We start from the raw sequence: 25,158 nt of genomic DNA, 5'->3' as shown, positions 1-25,158 counted from the left end.
TTTCACTATCCAGACACTCCCTCCTTGCCTGCTCAAAGTTTCTCAAGGATCTTTCACCCTTTTTCCTGATATACTCCTGCACCATATCTCTTCATTTCACTGGAGGTCGTCCTCTAGCATTCCCTTCCTCTATCTCACTCACATATACACCCTTCTGATCATCTTACTCTCCTCCATTCGCTTCATGTGGCCAAACCACTTTAAAGTCTGTTGCTTCACTTCTTCCACCACTCCACGCTTCTTCCCTTCAACCCTGTGACACATTCCAAAAGGCTCGTACACACTTTCATTACTCATTCCATCCATTCTACTCACACCACAAGCACTCCTCAAATAACTCATTTTCACTGCCTGCACTCAAGACCTCTGACTCTCATTCCAGGCCCACGTTTCACTTGCATATGTGAGGGTTGGTACTATTATTGTATTTCTCAAATCCCTTTTTACCTCCATGCTCACACTTCTGCCAGCCATGATTCGTCCCAAAGACCCTACCACCCTTCTTCCTTGCAATGCCCTTTCTCTTATCTTTCCCTTCGTATCACCATGCTTACACCTAACTGATCCAAGGTACTTAAACTCATTGATCTCCTCCATTTCTTCACCATTCAAAATTATTTTGCATTCTTTGTCACATTCAATTCCCACTCTATATGGGCATACAAAATCTACAACCTCACTTCTACTTCGCTCACAAACCATCACTTTACTCCTGAAGGTGTAGAGTCAACAAAATTATTGGCCGAGAGAGGTAGAGAAAGGCTACAGGTGGCTCTTTTCCGTCTATTCCTTGTCTTCAACCACCTATTCCCTCCCTTCCCCTACACGCCGCCACGCCCACAGCCTACCACCACTATATCCTCCAGCCCTGTGTCTCCTGAAGGTGTGTAGTAATGAAACATACTGGCCGAGAGAGGTAGAGAAAGGCTGTGGCTCTTTTCCATCTCTTACTCGTCTTCAATCACCTATTCCCTCCTCTCCCCTACACGACCACAGCCTACCACCACCATATCCTCCAGCCCTATGTCTCCTGAAGGTAGGTAGTCAACGAAATATATGGGGCGAAAGAGAGGTAGAGAAAGGGAAAGATGAGGACGAAGACATAGGGCACGGCTCTTTACCTTCTATTCCTTGTCCATCACCACTCATTTTCTCCTTTCCCCTACATGTCTACACACCCACAGCCTACCACCATCAGCCCTGTGTCTCCTGAAGGTGTGTAGGCAGCAAAATAAACTAGATAAGCGGTAACTCACCAGGTCGGGAAGCGGCATTTTGAACGGACGCTGTTTGTTGACACTTGATTCGCGGGAATTTGAGGAATTGAAGGAGTGTGGCTTGCTGCTCCGAAGAACCCGCATATTTTTCTGTGATAAATAAAGGTTTCCCAATATTATCTTATAAACATCATCAAAGTAGACATAAAACAAAGGAAACAAATAAGATATAGTATAAGGAGAGAGAGAAATATTCACATAAAACTCGTATAAATACATTGACAGTCATAACAGTATTAATATACTGTTATATAAATTGTTTCTCTATCATCATTATCATTTCATGGACGCCTGCTCCTAGGAGCTCCCACCAGGGGATGGCCACGGCAGAAGTTTCCAACTTTCTCTATCCAGACACTCCCTCCTTGCCTGCTCAAAGTTTCTCAAAGATCTTTCCCCCCTTTCCCTAAAGTAGTACTCTTGCACCCTATACCTCCACTTCACTGGAGGTCGTCCTCTAGCATTCCCTCCCTCTATCTCAGTCACATACACACTTCTGGTCATCTTACTCTCCTCCATTCCCTCCATGTGGACAAACCACTTTAAAGTCTGTTGCTTCACTTCTTCCACCACTCCACACTTCTTCCCTTCAACCCCGTGACACATTCCAAAACGCTCGTACACACTTTCATTACTCATTCCATCCATTCTACTCACACCACAAGCACTCCTGAAACAACTCGGTCATTTCCACTGTCTGCACTCTAGACCTCTGACTTTCATTCCAGGCCCACGTTTCACTTGCATATGTGAGGGTTGGTACTAGTATTGTATTTCTCAAATCCCTCTTTACCTCCATGCTCACACTTCTGCCATTCATGATTCGTCCCAAAGACCCTACAACCCTTCTTCCTTGCAATGCCCTTCTCTTATCTCTCCCTCCATACCACTATGCTTACATATAACTGATCCAAGGTACTTAAACACATTGACCTCCATTTCTTCACCATTCAAAATTATTTTGCATTCTTTTTCACATTCAATTCCCACGCTATATGGGCATACAAAATCTACAACCTCACTTCTATTTCGCTCACAAACCATCACTTTACTTTTGTTGACATTTACTTTCAGCTTTCTCCTTTTAGAGACACTATAAAAAACACTGACCAAATTTTGTGAGTCACTTTCATTTTCTGCAATGAGCAATGTGTCATCAGCAAACAGCATCGAATTCAGTTACACAGGATCGTCCTCCTCTAAATCCAAATTGAATATTTGTTAATATACTGTGTGTGTATGTGTATGTGTGTGTGTGTGTGTGTGCGTGTAATTCACCTCTTGGTCTGCTGCGGGTCTCTCTCGAGACAGCCAACCGTTCCCCTACGGAAGGAGCTCAGAGCTCAGTGACCAATCTTTGGGTAGGACTGAGACCATTCACACACAACACACCACGACAACGAGGTCACAGCTCCTCGCCTTACATCGCGTACCTACTCACTGCTGGGTGAACAGGGGCTACACGTGAAAGAAAACCCAACCCAGCAAACCATCACCGTGGGGCCTCCGTCGGCAGAAGGTTGGCCACCATCGGCAAAAATTGTGACGTCAATTCAACAGAGAGCCTCTGTACTCCCAGCAAACATAACCGTCGGGCCTCCATCGGCAGAGGGGCAGCCACCGTCAGCAAAATTTCTGACGTCAAATCGACGGAGGGCCTCCGTACTCCAACGACTTTAATTATCATCTCATGCAGTAACACGCTGTAAATGCGTGTGTAAAAGATGTTGTTTATGATTGTGGATATCTATGCGATGGATAATGAATCGATTGGTCTTTCCATAAACTGCAAACTACCATGGGCATATAGTACATACACTTTTGTGTACACACACACGCACACACACACACACACACACACACACGCGCACACACACTTACACACAGACACACACGCACACACACACACACATGCGCACGCATGTATAACACAATAATTATTAACATTCACCAGTGACGTGAATCCTTCTTCGATTACTTTTTCAGTAAATCAATCATTGTTATCATTATCAATATCTGTAAATTAAAATGAAATTATGTACTAAGTGGAATTCTATATCCATAATGTAACAGGAAAAAAGTCGGGCAATCATGATGTGTTTGATAATCTCGATCACTGACAGACGATCAGTGCTAGACGGCGACACAGTGTAGCTGGCGGCGGGTGTGACCCGTGGTAAGTGAGGCGTCTGATCTTCCCTGCTGTATTTTGAAACACTTTTTTGTGCAAGGTAAGTTTGCTGAAGTTCTTATCATGTATCTTATGCTGTACTGTGGTAGTTAGTTGTAATAAGTGCATAAGATTAGATGTAACTGGTGAAATGACTCATTCACAACCCAATAGCCTAGCTACTTTATTTTGTTTTCTCGTGGTTTCTTTCTTTTTTTTTTTTTTTCTTAAATTCTCACATTGTTCCTAATACTGTAATATTATGTGTCAATGGCAGATTCGTTGTCATAATATTTATTAATATAGTAGCCTACTGCATAGTGTAACTGCATAATGCTTTTTTTTATTAATTTCCAGAATGAGTCCATGGGCATATGAGTATGCATATGAGAGCCGTGGTGGAAAATAGGGATGTACCGATACCAAAATTTTGACCAATACCGATACCGATACCCCAATATTTGACCGATACCGATACCTGTGCACTGATTTTTTTTATACAACAATTCCAGCAGCTAAAGGACAATATCAAATGTTAAGAAAAAAAAGACCCACTACTTGTTCCACCATAGAAGAGAAGGAAAAAAAAAGTAATCAGAGCTGGCCTGAAAAAAGGTGTCCATAGTCATGAATTTCTTTTTATCAAGTTTGTTATTAATAAACTTGGGTCTCTTAAAGACATGGGTAAAAACAATCAAATGAAAAAAATAGTAATATAAAGTAGTACTATTTATTTGATTATACATGGAGTATGGATTTTTGTGAAAGGCAAATACAGCACCCTCTCGAGTTTCGCGCTCGCCTCGTTCCGAAGGTGTAGCGCTAAACTCGAGGTATTGAAAACACTGAAAAAGAGCTTATCTGTTCCGACCAGTGGGATTTTTTTTTATTTATTTTTTTATTTTTTATTTTACATGTGGGCTATGGCGCCGGTAGACTATCCATCTGGGCCTGATGGTGGGCCCCGAGCCCGTCATGGCGCAGGCAACTGTTTACAGTGGCGCCATTATAATTGGCTCATGCTGCCCCCCCGGAGCTCACTTTTTTCCTCCTATACTCCCTTGTTATCTCAAAAATGTACCGTGGAAAAAGGAAGAAAACAGGAAGAGAGAACGGGTTGTTTTAAAGCGACAGATAAAGTCTTACGATTGGCTGAGCTCTGAAAACAAGCTTGTGATTCGCTGGGAGTCCGATGACGTCGTCGCCGGCGCTCACCCGGCCAGCGAGGCTTGAGGCAGTATCACACTAGCCGTTTTCTTCTAACCATTGTGGCTATTGGCAACCCCCGTGCACCCATCCTGGATCGAGTTGTCGGTTGTACGTAACCTGATGTCATACTGGGCCCTTTTCTTCCCACCGCGTTGGCGGCAGCTTGGGCAAACGTCAAATCCAACTTTTCCGAGTGTGCGTCACACATGGCCAAGGTCGGTTGGCCGTATCCACATCCACAGCGTAAACAAGGCACTTGCCCTGTATCGACATGGCGTTGTCTGCTAAAGTAAGGGCTGCTGTGGCTTGTGCTATCATTACCCAAGTTATGGACTTGTTGCTGCAGTTAAATGAAAGGAAGAAGCTGTTGTGGGTGTGGCGTGTCTGTGGTTCTTCCATGCCAGTTCTTATTGTCACCACTGCACGTGAGCGGCCAACCCACCCATCTAGACTGACCACATAAACACATGGATCGAGTAACAACACACACACACACACACACACACACACACGACTCATCATGAACCATAGCAGATGTTTCTCACAAACAAAAATGGCTTTGCCATTTTCTAGTGTGTGTTAGAACTTATTTGGTGAGTGGTTCACACAAACCAAACATACCCAATGGCAAGAAGAGAGCAGTGTTAAAGACGACTGCTCTCTTCTTGCCAAGAGCCAGGTTCGGTTCATGTGAGCCACTCACCAAATACGTTCAACACACTCAAGAAATGGTGAAGTCGTTTCTGTTTGTCAGAAACATCTGCAATGGTTCCTAATGAGTCTGGTGTGTGTGTGTGCGTGTGTGTGTGTTGTTATTCAATCCATGTGTTTATGTGGTTGAGTGAAGATGGGTGGTGGTGACAATGAGAACTGGCATGGAGGAAACACAGGCATGCCACACCCACAACTGTATTTTAACTGCAGCAACAAGTCCATAACTTGGGTAATGGCAGCACAAGCTGCGACAGCCCTTACTTTAGCAGACAACGCCCGACAGCCCTTACTTTAGCAGACGACAACAAGTTGATAGGCTACAGGGCAAGTGCTTTGTTTACGTTGTGGATGTGGATACGGGCAACCGACCTTAACCATGTGTGACACACACCTGGAAAAGTTGGATTTGCCTGTTGCCCAAGCTACCGTCAACGCGGTGGGAAGAAAAGGGCTCAGTGTGACACCAGCTTACGGATAACCGTGAACTCGCTTCCGGTTGGGCGTACAGGCGTAGCCCGAAGCCCCAACGGTTAGATGGAAACGGCCATTGTGACACCGCCTCAAGGCAGTGAAGCCGCTGATAAGGTGAGCGTTGGCGATGACGTCATCGGACTCCCAGCGAATCACGAGTGTGTTTTCAGTACTGTCAGTCAATCATAAGGCAGCCGCCTGCAACTGCGGCTTCAAAACGACCCATTCTCTCCCTCTCTCTCTCTTGCCACAGCCACAATGTTTGGAGGAAAACGTCCAGTGTGATACTAACTTTAAAGGTAGTGTGCGTGACGTGTCAAAGCAGCACGAAACTCAGGGTGAAAATGCGCGAAACTCATGATGGTAAGAATTTAGGACTAACCGCGAAACTTGTGTATCGCGAAACTCGAGAGGGTACTGTACTGTAATTTCTATAGTTACGATATAACTTCCAAAAAGCACGTTTGGTCAGTGTTAAAATCAATCCGTTCACTGAACGCAGCCAAAGGGCGCTGGCTAAATTCTGACAGGTTGACAGATACGTAGAGAGGCTAACTCAGAAGACGGAGCAGAATGTGAATGGTACGTGTATCAGACCAGCATTTGCGTCACCCACACACTACATGCTCAGCAGCCAAGAGAGAAAAATGTTTAAATTGAATAATAAAATTATTTGACATCTCCATTGAATTATTGTACAAATTCCGGGATTATCATATTATCGTACAGGCGTTATTGTACATCATACAAATGGTCGGATTTCTGTATATGTACAATAATTATTGTACGACTGGCAAGGCTGATGAGGCGAGTGGAGGGGCTGCCAATCCCGCGCCGAAGCTACTAAACCTGTATTGTACGCATCCGCAGTACCAAAGGCTATATTGTATACTAAGTATTATATACTTGTATTCAAAGTAATATGAATCTTATCGTTTAAAGTGATGAAAATTAAATCACGGGAAATTCCAAACTATGTAGTATCATGATACTAGATAATTTCACTTTTCTAATATTTTTTTCAAAAATTTTGAAAATCCAATTTCTGTTCAACAAAATTATTTGCAACAAGTGACATGCGACGAACAAAACTCCTTCAAGTATCGGTAGCATCAACAGAAAATCAGCCGATACCGATACATGGGTACATCCCTACTGGAAAAGGTGGTGAAATAATGGCTCCGGACAGTTAAACATGGGGATGCTGAGCTACAGGACTTCACAACATACTACTTATGCCAGTAATTTACAGGATAGTAGCAGCCAACAGCTATAAAAAAGTGACAAGTTTATAAGGACTAAGGGCCGCTTTCACAATCATCTGGGTAGGCGGTGGCCGAAATGGTAGCGTACTGGGCCCACATTCACCGCGTGATGGACGACGCGGGTTCGAATCCCCACGCTACCACTCGGATTTTTCAGTCACCGCCGAGTGGCTTAAAACTACCCACATGCTGTCCTGAAGACCACCCATCAATCCGGACTCTAGAGGAAGCCGTCCAAGTGAATCAAGAACGAGTTCCGGGGGGCAGCATGAGCCAATGCAAGATGGCGCCACTATAAACACTCGCCTGCACCAGAACGGGCTGGGCCGACCATCAGGCCCCACCTGGAAGAAGCCTTGGGCCGACCATCAGGCCCCACCGGGAAGATGCCTACCGGCGCAATAGGCAACAACGTAAAAAAAAAAAAAAAAAAAAAAAAAAAAACCTAACCAAAGGCCTGGTAGCAGCCGTTACCATCGCCCCGATCCGCTTTCACAGTCGTTGTTTTCGTGGTATCGTTGACTACCAGCGTGGTAACGATCATGACAAGACGAAGGCGCGTGATTCGGCAGTGTTGGTATGCCAGAGCGGAGGGAAATGTCAACATTACATCAGCTAACGGAGGATTATGAAGGATAAATGTGAAAAATAAACGTACAAAGAGTAAACGTGAAGAATAAATAAAGAATAACTGAGAAGAACAGATATGATGAAAAATGTGGTGTCTCGCTGTAATACACCACTCAAATCTGCTGATAGCCTAATATTTCCTAGAGATAATAGGTGAAAATTTATTTAAAAATGGTGACAAGCAATAAAGTTCTATTATTTAGCAGATGTCAGCAAGAGTGTCTCTTCACCTGTATATATTCATTACATTTGTTCATTATTCACACTTATTTAGCAGGCTTCACATTTATTCATTACATAACATGGCTGATTTCATTATATGTATGCCCTATGCATATACATACATATGAGGCTATCTAGAATAATACGAGAGTTTGACCAAGAAGGCATAACAAGTGAATATTGGTGATATGTATTAAAGTCCTCCCTTCTCGTTTATTGTGCATTTTGCAACAATAAACATTCAGTCAATCAAACTGACATTCTCAGCAGGACGTTTACTGTCAGCAGGTGAAGTGAGTTCAAGTCATTCAAAGTCTTCTAATTGTTTTCTCATATTACCACTGAAGCCGTGCAACGTGTTGCTGTATAGTGTGTAATATTTTTTTACAACCATTTAAAGAAATAATATAACCAATTGAGGGCAAGAATTTGTACTATTTACTAATTAATGTTATTGGTAAGCCCCATTGGGGAGCCCCCACGGCTACCAGAGCTCCGTTACCAGAGGTTCCAATCTCTGGTACTATGCAAACAAACAGCGCCACGAAAGGCGACTGTGAAAGTGGATTTATTGTTGGTAGCAGCGATTGCCACTCATTGGTAACGATCAAAACAAACAAACATGACTGTGAAAGTGGCCCTAATTAATAATTTAGATTTTTTTTTTTTACTTTAAGTACCGTGCACATCACTAATTTCGCCCGATTTTGAGAATTGGTGGCTACAGTTTTCTTAATAAATAATAATTAAATAAATAATAGTTAAAAGCACACAATACAAATGTGTTATCACATAATGAATGTCTCAGGAATTCGAAAATATACACCACAATGCTGTACTGTCAATGAAATGCACATAAAAAAATAAATAAGGCAGGCGGCATCAGCTGTTGTTTTCTGCGCAGTCGAGCAATGCACCAGAACCACCACAAGTATGTTCAGGCGATGACAATTTTTTCATGTAACACAGCGTCTTCCCATTATGATTCAGTGCCTGTCCAGCAGCCGAGGAGTTAAGGTGCGTGTCATCTGTCTTTGATCACGATATTGTTTGCCAAATTTTGTTTATTTGAATTAACTGAAATGGCGAAATAAACAATACTATATGTAAGAAATTGGCGAAACTGATGACGTTGACGAAATAAATGACGAAATTAATGACGCATTTTATGATTTTCACCATATTACCTAAGAACTCAGGTTGTCATGATGCCTTCTATTAAAAATTTTCATCATGTTTCTCTTTTAGCTTACAATCGTGCCTAATCCCTAGAAGCCATCTCGGCCAATAAGAGTAGGCAAAAAACACTCCCAATGGTCTCCAGAGGACATGCAACATGCCCTCAAAGCATGCAGGGAAGATCAAGTTACTCCTTCTCAGGCTGCCAGAACTTTTAACGTACCAAGGAAGACAACAACTGACAGGTTACATGGCTAAGTTAGTGATGATTGCAAGACAGGGAGGAAAAGGGCTTTGACACCAGGACAGGAGAGAGACTTGTGCAACTATATTGGCTACATGGCTGGGAGGGGATTTCCTCTGACTATTAATCAAATTTTGATGCTTGCTTGGTGTATAGATAAAATAAATGGAAGGAAAGTGTTTGGATCATCAGGTCCTTGTGATGGATGGCAGAGGTCATTTTGGCACAAATATCCCGATGCCACCAAGTTGAGACGACCTGACAGGATGGACAGAGGGAGGGCACTCTACTCTACAGTTGACACTATCAGGGACTACTTTCAGCTTCTTAATTAAGGAACATCTAAATAAGTGTGGGTATTTATAGACCTCAAGATATCTACAATTGTGATGAAAGCATTGTAGATTTAAATAAATGTACACAGAGGGTAGTTATTCCCAAAAGAATGAAGCATGCTCACTCTAGGGATGTTGCCTCATCAAAACACATAAGTATTCATTGCTGTGTGTCAGCTGCTGGACATGCCATACCACCCTTCATAATATTCAAGAATTCTTTTCCAGGAGGCAAGTATGCAAAGGATGGGCCTGATGGTTGCCTTTATGGTAAGCAAGAATCTGGCTTTAAGGATTGTGATCTCTTTTTCACATGGTTTCAGCAACTATTCCTACCTCATACTCGTCCCACAGCTGAACGGCCAGTCCTGCTTTTGTTTGATGGGCATATTTCTCACTATTCCCCACAGGTTATTGAACTGACTTGTAAAAATAATGTTACACTATTTGCTCTTGCCCCACACACTACTCATATCTGTCAGCCTCTTGATGTAGCTGTGTACAAGAGCTTCAAGTCAAAGTTGGGAAAGATAGTTCATTTAGGAAAAGCAATGGACTGTATTGGCTATCAGTTCGCCTCTTCGCCGCCTGAGGCCCCTGGCGTGCGATCAGGTCTAAAGAAGAAGAAGAAGAAGCGGCGACAAATGTAAACAAACACTGGGTGGAGGGGCTGTGGAGGCCGTGGCCCCACAGCATAACTGACCCTCTGTGAAACACTCCCAATGGAAAAAGAAGGTCACGCACGTGGGAGCATTGCCCACGGTGTCTTGCACATACCTATGAATCATATTTATTCCCAGTATTCGGTCCCAGAACTCAAACTGTACCTCAAGAACAGGGGAGTTCAGGTGACGGGGTACTTAATATACCATACAAGCACACGAAAGACAAGCTTTTATCAAACTGTATTGTCAGATCATACAAGAACGATTTACAACCTTTCAAGTAACTTTAATTCATCTCATTGTAGGTACATAAAATGACGTCTGGCTCCGTCAGTGTTTGTATGCAAGTTTAGTGGATTTATTTATAACATGGGTCATATTCAAAGCAGCCTAGGTATAATCACAATCAACAAACAGTATTGACTATTTCATGTTACTTTGAATACTAATTGTTATTTACATGCAAGAAATTATTAAAATACCCTTGAATTGCACTTACACACCCAGATCATTTAATGTACTTGAACTGATATGAATTATAGGCATTTGAGGAGCCATAGATCCTTCGGGTATGATCTGACTATTCCGTTAATACAAGCTTGTCTTTTGTGTTCTTGTTATGGTATATTATTATCAATGCCAAGTGGTTTGTTAGGGATTTTGAAGGATTTTTTTTTGTCGTGGCCTATTGCACCGTTAGGCTTTTTCACTGGTGGGGCCTGATAGTCGGCCCAGCCCATTGTAGCGCGGGCGAGTGTTTTATAGAGGCACCCTCTTGTTTTGGCTCATACAGCGCCCCAGAGCTCATCTTTGAAGCTCTCTTTGGAGAGGTAATCTAGAGTCCGGGTTGATCGGCGGTCTTCAGGGCAGCATGTGGGTAGTCTTGGCCCACTCGGCAGTGACTGAAAAATCCCAGCTGTGTGACGGCCAGGATTTGAACCCGCGTCCTTCCTGGATCTCTCGGACACAGCGCCGGCACGCTAACCACTCCGCCACTGCCTTCCCAATATATTATTGAAAAATCAGCTGAAATGTCTATCACAACATTTGAACTTCATGTATTTACAAACTAAAATGCGCAGGTGGAACAATTATCAAAATTCCCGCTATGCTGATTAACATGAAATGAAACAGACCATAGGCTACGCACATTATTATTATTACAGTAAAACCCCGATTATCCGAAATGGAAGGGGGGAAGCCTCTTTCGGATAAGCCGATTTTTCGGATAATCCAGATTTATGGCCGCCATTTTGATCGTCGGCATTGTGTTCTGCTGTATGGTAAGGACGACTTTCTTCCTTTTCCCGGTTTCTTTCGGCATGGTGATGTAGAAAGAAGTGAGGTCGAAGCACAGGTAGAACGCGATGCGACTGCCCAGTGTGAAGTGTGTGACGCGACTGCCGCCGACTGACGATGTAAACAATGAAACCAAACAAACACACGCTACGCTAAACAAAGTAGTACGCTTAAAACATGTGATGTAAATGTTTTATTGTATGTTTGTCTGTGTGTCTCCTTGTCTGGACCAGTGTATGTTGATACTTGTGAGCGTTGCAGATCTGAATTGTGAATGTTGCAGAGTGCGATTGTGAATGGTTGTGCAAGCTTGCAAGTGTGACCTTGATGCATCGTGCAGGTGGAGACACAGTATGATGACTCATATTATCGCGCAACTCGTATGTTGGAAGGGGAATGTGGCATGGAGTGGAGAGGGGAGTCGTGTTTGTGTCGTTGTCTTGAGAGTACGGTGTTAGAGTAGTCGTGCAGTAGTTTGTTCGTTAGCCGCACCTACATCCATGCTGGGGCGAAGGTGCGGACGTGGTGGTGTTGAGAGTTTGTTTAATGTTTTTGTCTAATACATTGATCTATTCGTTACAAGCTATTTCGCAATAATGTATTAGAAAGCATATTCATTTTAACTGTTCTTATCAATTTTAAATGTGTTAATATAGTACATATGTAGTTACTTTTATTTATTTTTGATGTTTTATAACGTTTTAGTATAGAAAAAAAATTAAATTTTAATTGCATTATCCAGATCAATTTCGGATAATCCGGTTTTTCGGATAATCCGCTTTCAGATAATCGGGGTTTTACTGTATTACCGTTACTATTGTAAGGATTAGGATTATTATTATTGACATCATAACATAGTATCATTACATTATTATTTTATTTTGTTGTAACTGACTTAAAATGAAAACTTTTACTCAGTTTTTGTGGTATAGTTACACTTACCCATCTTCAAAATAGCCTCCTCTTTTTTTTTAAATGGATATTAAAAAAAAAGGCTCATCAATTTGCTGCTGCCATTTGTCATAGATGTGTAAATACTTCATAAATCAAGACTATGTTTTAAATAAAATATACACAATATTTTTCAGTTTATTATGACATATCCGGCAGTAGTAAAATAACTGGAAAAGAGCATAATATCCATTTACATAAAGCTTATGTGGTCCACTAGCAACATAACCAATGAGAATAAGGTTATTCATTAAGTAATATGTGTACTAGCTCCAAAAAGTATGCAACCTCAATCAGTCATATAATTTAAACAAATAAGGGGAATGACAACTTGAAATATGAGCTACTCATAATTAATACCCATGTAACATATTCCAACCTAAAGGGTTATGTTGAGTTAGGAACGTAAAATTAGATTAATATAGATTTCTTAAGTTCGTTTATGAAAAATATAGATGATGCACTCCATATTCCCCTCCACTGATAACAAAGGCACAGTGTAAAGTGAATCGCACATATCTATGGTAATCAATTAAAGTTAACGAAATAAATATAAATTACCTAACCCGACTAGACCTAACCTAACCTAACCTGATGTGCTGATATTTCATCTCCTACTTGATAAACTACTATTTTTATTGTCATATATATATGAATTGTACATGTATCTTCAAACCTCCCAAAAATCACTGGGAAAGAGTGTAGAGATCAAAACAGCTGTGAAAACAACCACAAAATGTGTGGGAGTCCATGTGGCCATGAGCGACAAAGCCCATAGGTACGTTAGGTCAGGTTAGGTTAGTTTAGACCTTGCAAGTTTATTTTCAATGATAAATATGCAGTACATCAATTTCACCAGTGGCAGAGTAAGCTACAGTGGTGAGCCACGGGTTTGCACCACCCATGGCAATGCGAGTTCCCAAGCATATTCCAGTCTTTCACATTTGTTTTAATTTCTAAAATCTTTTCCATTGATTTCTGGGAGATCCGAAGGTTACTAGGATATGAATATGAGACAAGCCGTTGGTCGAGTAGGGGATGAGATAATGACCTGAAATGCCAGAATTTACTCTTTACTACACTCCAATACGACTTCTGTGTGCAACGAAACACACGAGAAATTAATCCAGACGAGGAAAGGTTTTGCCAGCGCCAGGGATCGAAACCGCGACCAGCAAGGTGGGAGAGCCACTCGATCCTTAACCAGTCGCCCATCTTAAAGAAGTACCCCCACTCGCAGAGTGATTTATGGGAGGCTCACCCATCAGGCAAGTCGCTGCAGTACAGACACGTTAACAAAACCAGTGAACTCAAAGAGAAATTAAATACAACACAAAGTCAGTGTTAACCTTAAGCGAGATGGCTGCCGTTGCTTCAAGATTAGCCGATGCATGTTTAAAAGTGGTGAGACACAGTAACCACAAGCTTTATTTTATTCATATTGCTACCATATGGGTAAATCTTAGGAACAGCGGCTCCTAGCGGGTGCACATTTAGGGCACGGTGTGGTGGTAATTACAACATTACTAGCACATACGACAGGGTTTTGACAAGCGGACAGGCGTGTTTGTCACAAGGGGTGTATTTTACCGCACGGGCTCTTTCCTTTCTTCACCCCAGAGCTCGCAGTCTCATCGCCCATCGACTTGGAAGAAATTGTGAGGTCAGTGTGGAAAAATACACCCCTTGTGACATAAACACGCCTGTCTGCTTGTTAAAACCCCGTCGTACGTGCTATAAATGTTGTAATTACCACCACACCGTGCCCTAAACGCGCACCCACTAGGAGCCGCTATTCCAAAGATTTACCACCATATGTACTGTGGACCGCTTTCACAGTCACTTTGTTTGTGGGAAGGGTGGGAAGGGAGTGAAGGCCAGGGTGTGAAGAGTGAAATATCAGGCAGTGCAGCATGAAGTGTTCTAGTGTCAGGCTTCCCTTATTTGTTTGTGTGTCAGGTTGTGTGGGGCACCACGGGCAGTGGCACTATGTATGGGGTGTCAGGGAGCGGGTCACGTCCGTCTTGGGATGGACTGGCGAGGAGTGAGGAGAGGTTGTCACTTTGTGATAGGTGGTGACCGTCTTGGTATTGTGCCTGTGGTCTAGTGAAGGAAGGCCTGCCTCTGCCTGCAGGGCCAGGGTGGGAGATGACCTGAAGGCGCCGAGGGCAACTCTAAAGGGTCGAGAGACAGGAGCAGTGCCCGGCCGGGGAGACTTTGTTTACAATGGTTTCGGTGCTCGGGGCAGTTTGGTGCTACTTCCAACGAGAAGGCATCTCTAAATCACTTATCTTGAGACCAGAAGTGAAAATAGCTACAGGTACTTAAAATAACAATTATTTAACAGGAAATTAAATCATTCTTAAGCTGCTGAGAGCAAAATAAAGAAAATGCAAAACCTCCCAATAGATAAAAGTCTACTCCTAAGAAATAAGCTCCTTCCAGACACTAACATTGACCTTGCTGAGCCACCAACTAGCTCTGCAATAGATGCTGCCACACAAACTGAGGAAAACATAACAGATGATATTCAGACACTTCATGACATCCCTCAGGAAGAGCCTGGCTCATCAGCAGACTCTATTGCTCTGTGCTGAGCAGATTCTGTAGGCAGTATGCCTCTACCAGCTCAGTACATATCACTATAAATGAGGAATTAAAATCCAATAGTACACACAGTCCTACCCAGGTCATAAGTCCTCAAAATCCCAACACCAACACACTATTTGCCTGTGGTATTCTATCTACTGAAACTTCTCAGATCCCCTTCCCTCCTGCAGAAGAAATACCTCGGGGTCGTAAACGACCACTGAGAATAGTCTAAAGCTCGAGTCATGACTGCTGAGAATGTACAGCAGGATATTGAGAGGCAGCAAACAGAAATTAATGCTAAAGCAACGAAGCGTCGAAAGACTGATGCTCCTAAGGGAAAGGGCAAGGGTAAAGGTAAAGGGTCAGCTACAAATTAAAAATCCACCAAAGACAAGAAGCAAACCAGGATTTCTGAAACAGGTGAAGAAAATGTAGGTCTAATGGAGGACCAGACCTGCAATGGATGTGGCATGGACTGGGATGATGAAAGGGAAGTTTTACAGTCAAAATGGGTTGGATGTGAGACCCAAAGATGTCCCCACTGGACATGTCCCTGGTGCCTACCTGTGGGATTTGATTATAAAGATGAATACTGTTGTGATGATTGTGTCCTGTTAGTTTTTTTTTCTTCTAAATGTCAAGGAAAAGGATTTGTTTGTATTTGTTTATGTTTGCCATCAATAACTTCTTAAAGTTTTCTTTTCTTTTTTTTTAATCTGCCCTTGTTGTGAGGATGAACTTTATAGATCTGAGAGTGCTGTACTTCAATTCAAGCTGTGAGGATAATTCTTTAATCCATTGTTATTGAGCATCATCATGTTTTTTATTTTACTCAAAATGTTTTGTTTATTTTCAATTATTTCATGCTTCTTTATTTTTGCTATAAAATTTAGCATGACCATATTTTTTTTTTTAGTTAAGAGGATACCATTACATTTGTATCATGTGTTTCTATATGGTATATTTCCAAATCTATTGATAATTTGTTGAGATAATTTTGTAGAGTTTTTATAAATTAATCCCTGTAATCCAAGATGCATGTTGGTAGCATTAATTGCCAGCAGTACTTTCTCTCCCTCAACATACCTTATTTACTGTACACATATAAAACTTATATAATTATCTAACAGCCTCCTTACATATATCTACCAACATTTCAGTTTAATCAGTGGTCTTTAAAATCATTTAAATCCCGAGTGTAAGCCAGCATTTTAAAATACCGCGCCCATGTTCTTTCTCTACTCCTCATGCTAAAAAGCCTTGGTTTAACCATTTCATTGCTAAGCGCTCGCAACGAGACTATCCCCTCAGGCACGCTCGGGCACCCCAGCAGGGGAAGGGGATCTCTTTAAACTGCTATATCTCAAAAACTATTCATCACAGTTACGAAACAAAAACACCATTGGAAAGAGGAGGCCAAGATCTATAAGATTCGGTTATGTAAGCCTCTCCTGTGAATGTACAGGCACGTTCAGGGGGTGTTTTTTGATGTGAGTGCGACTGGCACTCACAGCGAGCTTTTAACAACACCAGCAAGTGACGCTAGTGCTCGCTCTTTTAACCGCTGTATCTCAAAAACTATTCATCACAGCTAAAAACAAAAACACCATTGGAAAGAGGAGGCCAAGATCTATACGATTCAGTAATGTAAGTCTCTCCTGCGAAAGTACAGGCACGTTCCGGGGGTGTTGCCTGTGAAGACGTACATTTATACGTGCATGACGGTCAGCCGTAAGGCAACTACTGTAGATCTCTTGATGATGGGGTGCTGGGAGGGCAGCATTGCTAACTGCAAAATTTACAACTATTTGGTCAAAATATCAGTCATGTGATAGGTGAAGCTATGCAAAAATGTTGCTATATTGGTCAACAATTAACATCCACCAGTTGCTCGTCCGTAGATTTTCCGTGCTGGGCTGACATGATTTTCCACCAAATTTAGTGAAGAACCCACTCAATTGGCAATCTAGTGTTGTGAGAATTAGTGTTGGAACACTCTCATACGCAGGATATTTGAGTGCGGCTGGAGGTTGCAGCGGGCGTTTAGCGCCACCAGTAAATACGCCTAACGCCCGCTGCAAGCGTTTAGCAATGAAAGGGTTAATCATGCTTGTTCTCGTGCTATTAAAGATAGAGAGGCAGCTCACAAAAGGTACCAGAGCCTTCGCACTCCTACTAACCATGAACTTTACATTTCAGCCCGGAATCGTGCCAAATCTATTCTCCGACTTACCAAAACATCTTTCATCAACAGAAAATGTCAACACCTTGCTTTTTCTAATTCTTCCCGTGACTTCTGGCACCTAGCCAAAAATATCTCCACCAATTTCACTTCTTCCTCTTTCCCTCCTCTCCTTCCCCCTGACAAGAGCACTGCCGTCTCATCTATCTCTGAGGCTGAACTCTTCGCTCAAACTTTCTGTAAGAACTCCACCCTAGACGATTCAAGGCATATTCCTCCTACTCATACCCCCTCTGTCTCCTTTATGCCTGCTACTAAAATTCTTCATAATGATGTTTTAAATGCCCTCTCTGGCCTCAACTCTCAGAAGGCTTATGGACCTGATGGAAATGATTGTCCTTAAAAACTGTGCTTCCGTGCTGACACCCTGCCTGGTCAAACTCTTTCGTCTCTGCTTATCAACATCTATCTTTCCTTCCTGCTGGAAGTATGCTTTTGTACAGCCTGTGCCTAAGAAGGGTGACCATTCCAATCCCTCAAACTACCGCCCCATAGCTTTACTTTCCTGTCTATCTAAAGCTTTTGAATCAATCCTTAACCGGAAGATTCAAAAGCACCTTTCCACTTCTAACCTGATCGCCAGTATGGATTCCGCAAGGGGTGTTCTACTGGCGATCTTCTTGCTCTCTTAACTGACTCTTGGTCATCCTCTCCTAGCCGTTTCGGTGAAACTTTCTCTCTTGCGCTAGACATATCGAAAGCCTTCAATAGAGTCTGGCACAAGTCTTTGCTTTCTAAACTGCCCTCTTTCGGATTCTATCCCTCCCTCTGTTCCTTTATCTCCAGTTTCCTTTCTGGCCATTCTATCTCTGCGGTGGTATACGGTCACTGTTCTTCCACTAAACCTATCAACAGTGGTGTTCCACAGGGTTCTGTCCTATCACCCACTCTCTTCCTGTTATTCATCAATGATCTACTTTCCATAACAAACTGTCCTGTCCACTCATACGCCGACGACTCCACTCTGCATTATTCAACTTCTTTCAATAGAAGGACCTAAATTGCGCCCTTTCAAAGATTCACGAGATCTGGGGGGGGTTATCATTCCTGTGAACCCTACTACTAGCCTACTTATTATAATGATACTACTACTACTACTAAAACTTTTACTACTACTACTAATAATAATAATAATAATAACAAGACATGTTGCGATTACTTACGTTATGTAATCGATTACGATTACTTCATATTTTCACGATTACGATTACAATAAAATTAGGTGTAATTGATTACGATTACGATTACATGATGTATTAATCGTGATTACAATCGTGATTACAGGAAGGACTGAAAGGTGAACTTGCAAATTTCATACACAGATATTTAGAATACATACTTGCTGTGCGAGAAACTATTAACCCGGTAACAGCAATGGGCCAAATTTGTGGCTTTACCATGTACCAGTGATGGGCCAAATTTTTACCATGATATAAACCCCTCAAATAGATGATGCACAAACTGATCACAAATGCATTGGTACTATATATTATGAAATGGTTTGCGTGAGTGATGATTTTTTGTCATTAATTCGCTTTGAGGGGCCTTTAACATATATGTTCCCCGCAGCTACCGGGTTAACTAAAACTTTGCTAATGTAATCGCAGAAGTAATCACAATTACGATTACATTATTAATGTATTCAATAACGATTACTTAGCAAAAAACAAGAGGGTAATCGATTACAATTACGAATACTTGAAAACTGTAATTGATTGTAACTGATTACGATTACAGATTACGATTACCCCATGTCTAATAATAATAATAATAATAATAATAATAATAATAATAATAAAAGAAATAATAAACATACAAAGTAAATAAAAGATATTGCAAACATTATCGTATTTGAATTTGTAAAAAATATAATTTTTTTTTTAAAAATGCTCACCAAGCAGCGCCAGATGGATTTGGTGAATTCAAATTTTGCTTTCTTCCTTTAGTATGTAGCTCTAACAGATCTAACCTTTAATTGCAATGCTAGCAAATATTATGTGAATATTAAACACGATATATATATATATATATATATATATATATATATATATATATATATATATATATATATATATATATATATATATATATATATATATATATTACTGTTGTAATATAATCATTCATAAACTCAAAGTGGACAATGAAGTTTCATTATCACCAATAATAAATATATTAGGTGACTAATTTTGTTATACTCTTCAAGATTCTTACTTAGTTTGATTTACAAGTGACATGCAAAAGTAATTTGTAACATGGTATAATTTTTCATGCAAATTTAATTTTTATTGGTTTAGTTAAGTAACTATAGTATACTATATTTAGAATTATAGTTATAATTTCAGTCGTTGCAATACATTTATTTCTTATGTCCTTGTGTATACATGGTGCTGTAGTTTTTGTGCATATATATATATATATATATGTGTGTGTGTGTGTGTGTGTGTGTGTGTGTGTGTAAGCCAGTGTGGCTTGTGGTAAAGGTGAAGGGGGAAGTGGGCATAGCTGGGCGTTATCGCGATACTTTATCGCTGATAACAAAATCGGGTTATCGGCCATCCACTACTTATTTAAATATATGTCGGTATCTTCGTTACTTTTGTAACCAAACTAGCGATAATCTCTACTTTTTTCTGCTGTGTTATTTGGTGTCCCATCGTCAAAAGCTGCCGCTTTTGTTTACAAACACTGGTCTCTCGTGAACTGCACATGTTCAGACCAGTAAGCGTAGCCCTGTACAGTCTCACAAAGCTTTTTAACACATTAAGAGTTGCTGGAAGGCTGAATCAGACATACACTACCACCATCCTCGCTGTTTCTAGAACGACACTCTGTACATATAAATACAACTCGTACAGAGTGTCGTTCTAGAAACAGCGGGGATTGTGGTAGTGGTACTGTATGTCTGATTCAGCCTTCCAGCAACTCTTAATTACGGTTAAAAAGCTTTGTGAGACTGTACAGGTCAACGCTTGCTGGTCTGAGCATACGCAGTTCACGAGAGACCAGTGTTTGTAAACAAAAGCGCCAGGTTTTGACGGTGGGGACGCCAAATAACACAGCACCGGTTCAGGCGTTTCTAGTATTACCGTCCATAGGTACATGTCAACGTGTGGTTTTCAGGTTTTGTAAGTTTTCTAAAATACAGATAATGAAAATTTGAATTCATCTATGTTTTTTATTTGAAATATCAATATAGTATCGTTTTCGCCTATCGGACTTATCGCTAGCTAGTATCGGAATTGTGGATTTATATCGGGTATCCTTACCTTACGGAACCTTACGGAAATACTGGACGCAGGCCTACTAGGCCTCTATATCCAGATCCTCTGTGTCGCCACTGTTTAAACTTATACTACGGTGGTGGGCACTGGTGGTTATTAATTTCTCCTCCCAATTGTACTTGATTGGTTGATCCGCCCAAAACTTGTCCAGTCGCTTTTCAAAGGATGCTATGCTCACTGCCTCTATGACATCATTAGGAAGACTATTCCAGGCGTCCACAACTCTGCAGCTGAAAAACATTTGCCTCTTCTGAGTCCTAGATCTAGTCTTACTAAGTTTCAAGTTGTTTCCTCGTGTTGGTCCTGTGTGCCTCTCCAAATGTATGGTTACCTCCTCATCATATTTTCCATTGAGGATTTTATATACCTCAATCATATCCCCCCTTGCTCGTCTGTATGCCATTGTTGGTATATCTAGCTGTTTCAGACGATCTGCATATGAAAGATTTTTCATCCCTGGTACCAACTTAGAGGCTCTCCTCAAAACATTTTCAACTGTGCAGATGTCCTTCTTCTTGTAGGGAGACCAAACAGATTGTGCATATTCCAGATGAGGTCTTACCATGGACTTGAAGAGACATCTAAAAGTAGTAACATCCAGAGCAGCAAATGTACGTCGTATTAGCCCCATTACCTGATTGGCTCTGTTGACTTTTTCGGACATGTGACCTTCAAATGACAAAAGTTCGTCAGTAGTAATTCCCAGGTCTTTCTCTCTCGCAACCTTCTTAACCTCTTGTCTATCTGGCCCTTCCCCTCCGAGATAGTATGATGTGTCCCTTGTAGCTCGATGCCTGCTGTGTATTTTGAGGTGTATGCACTTCTCCGGATGAAAAGGCAGCAGATTATCTTCCGACCACTTCATGAGGTGTTCTAGGTCTTCCTGCAGTAAGCACTGGTCCTGTAGTGATGCGATCCACCTGTACACTTTTGTGTCATCCGCAAATAGATAAAGACTTGATTTAACGGTCGTTGGCAGGTCATTAATATATAGGGCAAAAAGGACTGGTCCCAGCACACTGCCTTGTGGAACTCCACTTACTACTTTACTCCATTTAGAATATACTCCCTTTAAGTGAACTCTCTGCTTTCTCTCTTTTAGAAAACCTGATATCCATTGGTGTATGCTGCCTGTTATCCCATAGTTTGCTAACTTCTTCAAGAGACGTTGATGAGGCACTTTATCAAAGGCCTTCTGGAAGTCCATATAAATCGCGTCCACCTCACCTCCTTCATCTAAAATTTTTGTCCACTCATCCATCACATGAAGCATTTGTAGAACCGTGGATCGTCCTGGGATAAAACCAAACTGTTTGTATGATAGTAACTTTTGCTCCATCAAATGTTTCATTACTTTCTCTCTCACAATTGCCTCCATAATCTTACACACCACACAAGTCAGGCTTACTGGTCGATAGTTACTTGGCTCAGTCTTGTCACCTTTCTTAAATATTGCGCTAACATTGGCAGTCTTCCAGTCACTTGGTAATTTACTTTCATGCAGTGACGAGTTAAAAATATCCAATATTACACCTTCCAGCTCATCTTTCAACTCGGTCAGGATTCTTGAGTGGATACAATCGGGACCCGGGGACTTGTCAGTTTTGAGTTTCTGTAGTTGTTTTCTCACCTCATCTATGTGAATTGTGCTGTCAGGTATTTGTCTGATCATTGTTGTGTCCATAAGCTGTAGGTCCTGATTGTCTCCTATGTCAGGCTCCACAGTATAAACTTTATCAAAGAATTCGGAGAGCACTCGTGCCTTGTCAATATCTGATCTGGCATAGTGTGTTTCCCCTCTTACCTCTTCCCTCAATTCTCCTATTCCCGTCTTCGTTTTTAATTTATCTTTGACATATCTCCAAAATTTCTTAGGGTTTGATTTTACTTCCCTGGTGATTCTTTGCTCCTTGATCCTCTGTGATCTTTTAACTAGTTTCTTTACTTTATTCCTTTGGCGAGCAAAAATTTGGTATTTATCCGTTTCCCGTGTCTCCAAATATCTTTGCCAACATCTGTGTTTTTTCCTTATAGCTTCTTGAGTTTCACGGTCTAGAGGGGTATGTCTTTCCTTTCTGTCATTGTCCTCTTTAAACATTTTCACTGGTACAAACTTACTTTCCAGATTTTTAAGCTTGTCTCTGAATGAGCACCATTTCTCTTCAGTTCCTCTCAAAGATAGAATTGAGTTCTTCCAGTCTTGAGTTATTTCCTCTTTCATACCATTGTAATCACCCTTGTCATATAAGAAGATTTTTCGGAGTGTGGTGCTATTAGTTGTGTAGGCATTGTACTGAAATTCTAGGATGCTATGGTCACTTTTTCCTAGCGGGGAAGATACCTTCATGTCTTCTACCATTCCTTCCTCATTGGAAAGGACAAGATCCAATAGTTTTGGACAATCACTCCCTCTCGCTCTTGTAGGTCCTGTAACATGTTGGAACAAATATGTGTCTCTGAGGGTTTCCACGAATCTGAATTCCTCACTATGTTCCTTACCAGTTGTTGTCCAGTTGTCCCAATTTATTTTAGGATAGTTAAAATCCCCTGTAATAAGAGTATGAGTTGCCTTATACTCCGAGACATTTCTTAAAAGTTCGTTTAAATTACCGTTGTTTAATTGGTCACTAATAGGACTTCTGTAGACACATCCTATGAGAAGCACATCTTCTTTTTCAAGCTGTAACTCAACCCATAGTGACTCCCGAAAGTTTGTCCGAAATATCACTTCTCTTGCTGTCATACCAGTTTTAATATAAATTATAATCCCTCTTCCATCATTGCAAGATAAGTTAGTGAATATATTGTACCCTCTTATTTTAAGTTCTGCCTCTGTTACAATATATCTAAAGTTCTTAGGCTTTACTTCATTAATCATTATAAAATCTGGTGTATGCACTTCTTGTCCAACCCTCACCCGTAGTTCTTCCATTTTATTTGTCAATATATCCGCATTAGTGTACCAACATGAGAATTGTTTTCCCCTATTTGACTTCAGTATACCCCTATTTTCCTTTAAGTTTCTATTACCTTTAGCTCTGACAATCACCTTAATTTCCTTATTTTTTTCACTACCATTTTCTCTGGTGGACCTCTCACTCTGAATATAAAATTTCCTGACTCATCTTCTGATTCGTATCGGTTATCGCCTATATTTATGTCTCCAGTTAACGAATATCGGTTATCACCGATAAGGTTTTCCATTATCAGTTATCGGGAATAAGGTTTTCTGTTATCGTGCCCAGCTATGGAAGTGGGTGAGTGGGGGCTGGGGCTAGCATATTATATGATCGGCACATGGGAGACAAGGAGCGGCAAATGGGCGGCATATGATCGGCATATGGAAGGCATACTACGTCGGGCCTCCCTCCATTGTAACGATGAGCAAAAATGACATGGGGCTGACGGCGTTTTGCACCGTCGGGCCACCGCAACGTTAAACACACGACGGCCGGCTGAAGACCCGACGTACATGTGTTTGCTGGGTCTAACCTAACCTCGAGTTTCAGACACGCCCCCATAGCTTGTGAAGGCATGGGCGTGGGAGGTTTACGAGACCTGTCAGCCATGAGCCTAAGCAACCACACCGCGCATAGCTTGTGAAGGCATGGGCGTGGGAGGTTTACGAGGCCTGTCAGCCATGTGCCCAAGCAACCACACCGCGCATAGCTTGTGAAGGCATGGGCGTGGGAGGTTTACGAGACCTGTCAGCCATGAGCCTAAGCAACCACACCGCGCATAGCTTGTGAAGGCATGGGCGTGGGAGGTTTACGAGGCCTGTCAGCCATGTGCCTAAGCAACCACACCGAACCACCTGTTACACGTAATTTCCGCTTCCCTGACATCATTACCCTCCTGGGCACCTGAACGAAGGCCTATAGAATTCACGATATAATGGACGCGTCGTGGAAATGATTATTTACATGGATATTACCTGATTAAAGATGACGTCGGCTGTGCCCCCGCGGGTTGCAATGTTGAGGCAAAGGAGAGGCTGCATGGATGCGCGCGCAACTTCCTCTTGCTCTTGCTGTACACTGGTAGGGGTGGGCAGGTACCGGTACCGGTACCAGCTAAACGGTACGGTACCGGTACCAGTTGCTCGGATTTATTTATTGGATTTATTGATAATTCTTCATGTCCGATTTTTTTTTAGGTTGCTAATAAATATTGTTATTGTTATTAGACTATGATCGAGTACATCCATAATAACTATACATGCTATTTTTTTATCGAAAAAATAAATATTCACTTCATTCAGAGAGAGAGAAAGAGAGAGAGATCACCACTTAGTAAGTGAATATCTCGGTGATATGGGTAGTGGGTACTCGATCATAGTCTAATAACAATAACAATATATAGTAGCGTTTTCTAAAGACTCGTGGGACTCACTAACTTTTAACCCAAGA

The 25,158-nt window shown here is 41.5% G+C and overlaps 1 protein-coding gene across 3 annotated transcripts in view; it reads right to left on the bottom strand.

Moving 5' to 3' along the window:
- Window positions 1–24,814, bottom strand: part of LOC126999221 (uncharacterized) — an 88,301-nt gene extending 63,487 nt beyond the window's left edge. For all 3 annotated transcript variants that reach the window (XM_050861551.1, XM_050861553.1, XM_050861552.1), the window contains exons 1-2: window positions 24,684–24,814; window positions 1,257–1,367 (exon numbers count right to left, since the gene is read on the bottom strand). In XM_050861551.1, coding sequence (XP_050717508.1) covers window positions 1,257–1,367; window positions 24,684–24,749 — 177 coding nt within the window. In that variant the 5' untranslated portion in view covers window positions 24,750–24,814. The remainder of the gene's footprint in view (window positions 1–1,256; window positions 1,368–24,683) is intronic.
- Window positions 24,815–25,158: the final 344 nt, after the last annotated feature.

This window comes from Eriocheir sinensis, chromosome 16 (assembly GCF_024679095.1).
Source record: "Eriocheir sinensis breed Jianghai 21 chromosome 16, ASM2467909v1, whole genome shotgun sequence".
Lineage (NCBI taxonomy): Eukaryota > Metazoa > Arthropoda > Malacostraca > Decapoda > Varunidae > Eriocheir > Eriocheir sinensis.
The sequence above is the reverse complement of the archived record's forward strand: the minus strand, read 5'-3'. Positions and strand labels throughout refer to the sequence as shown.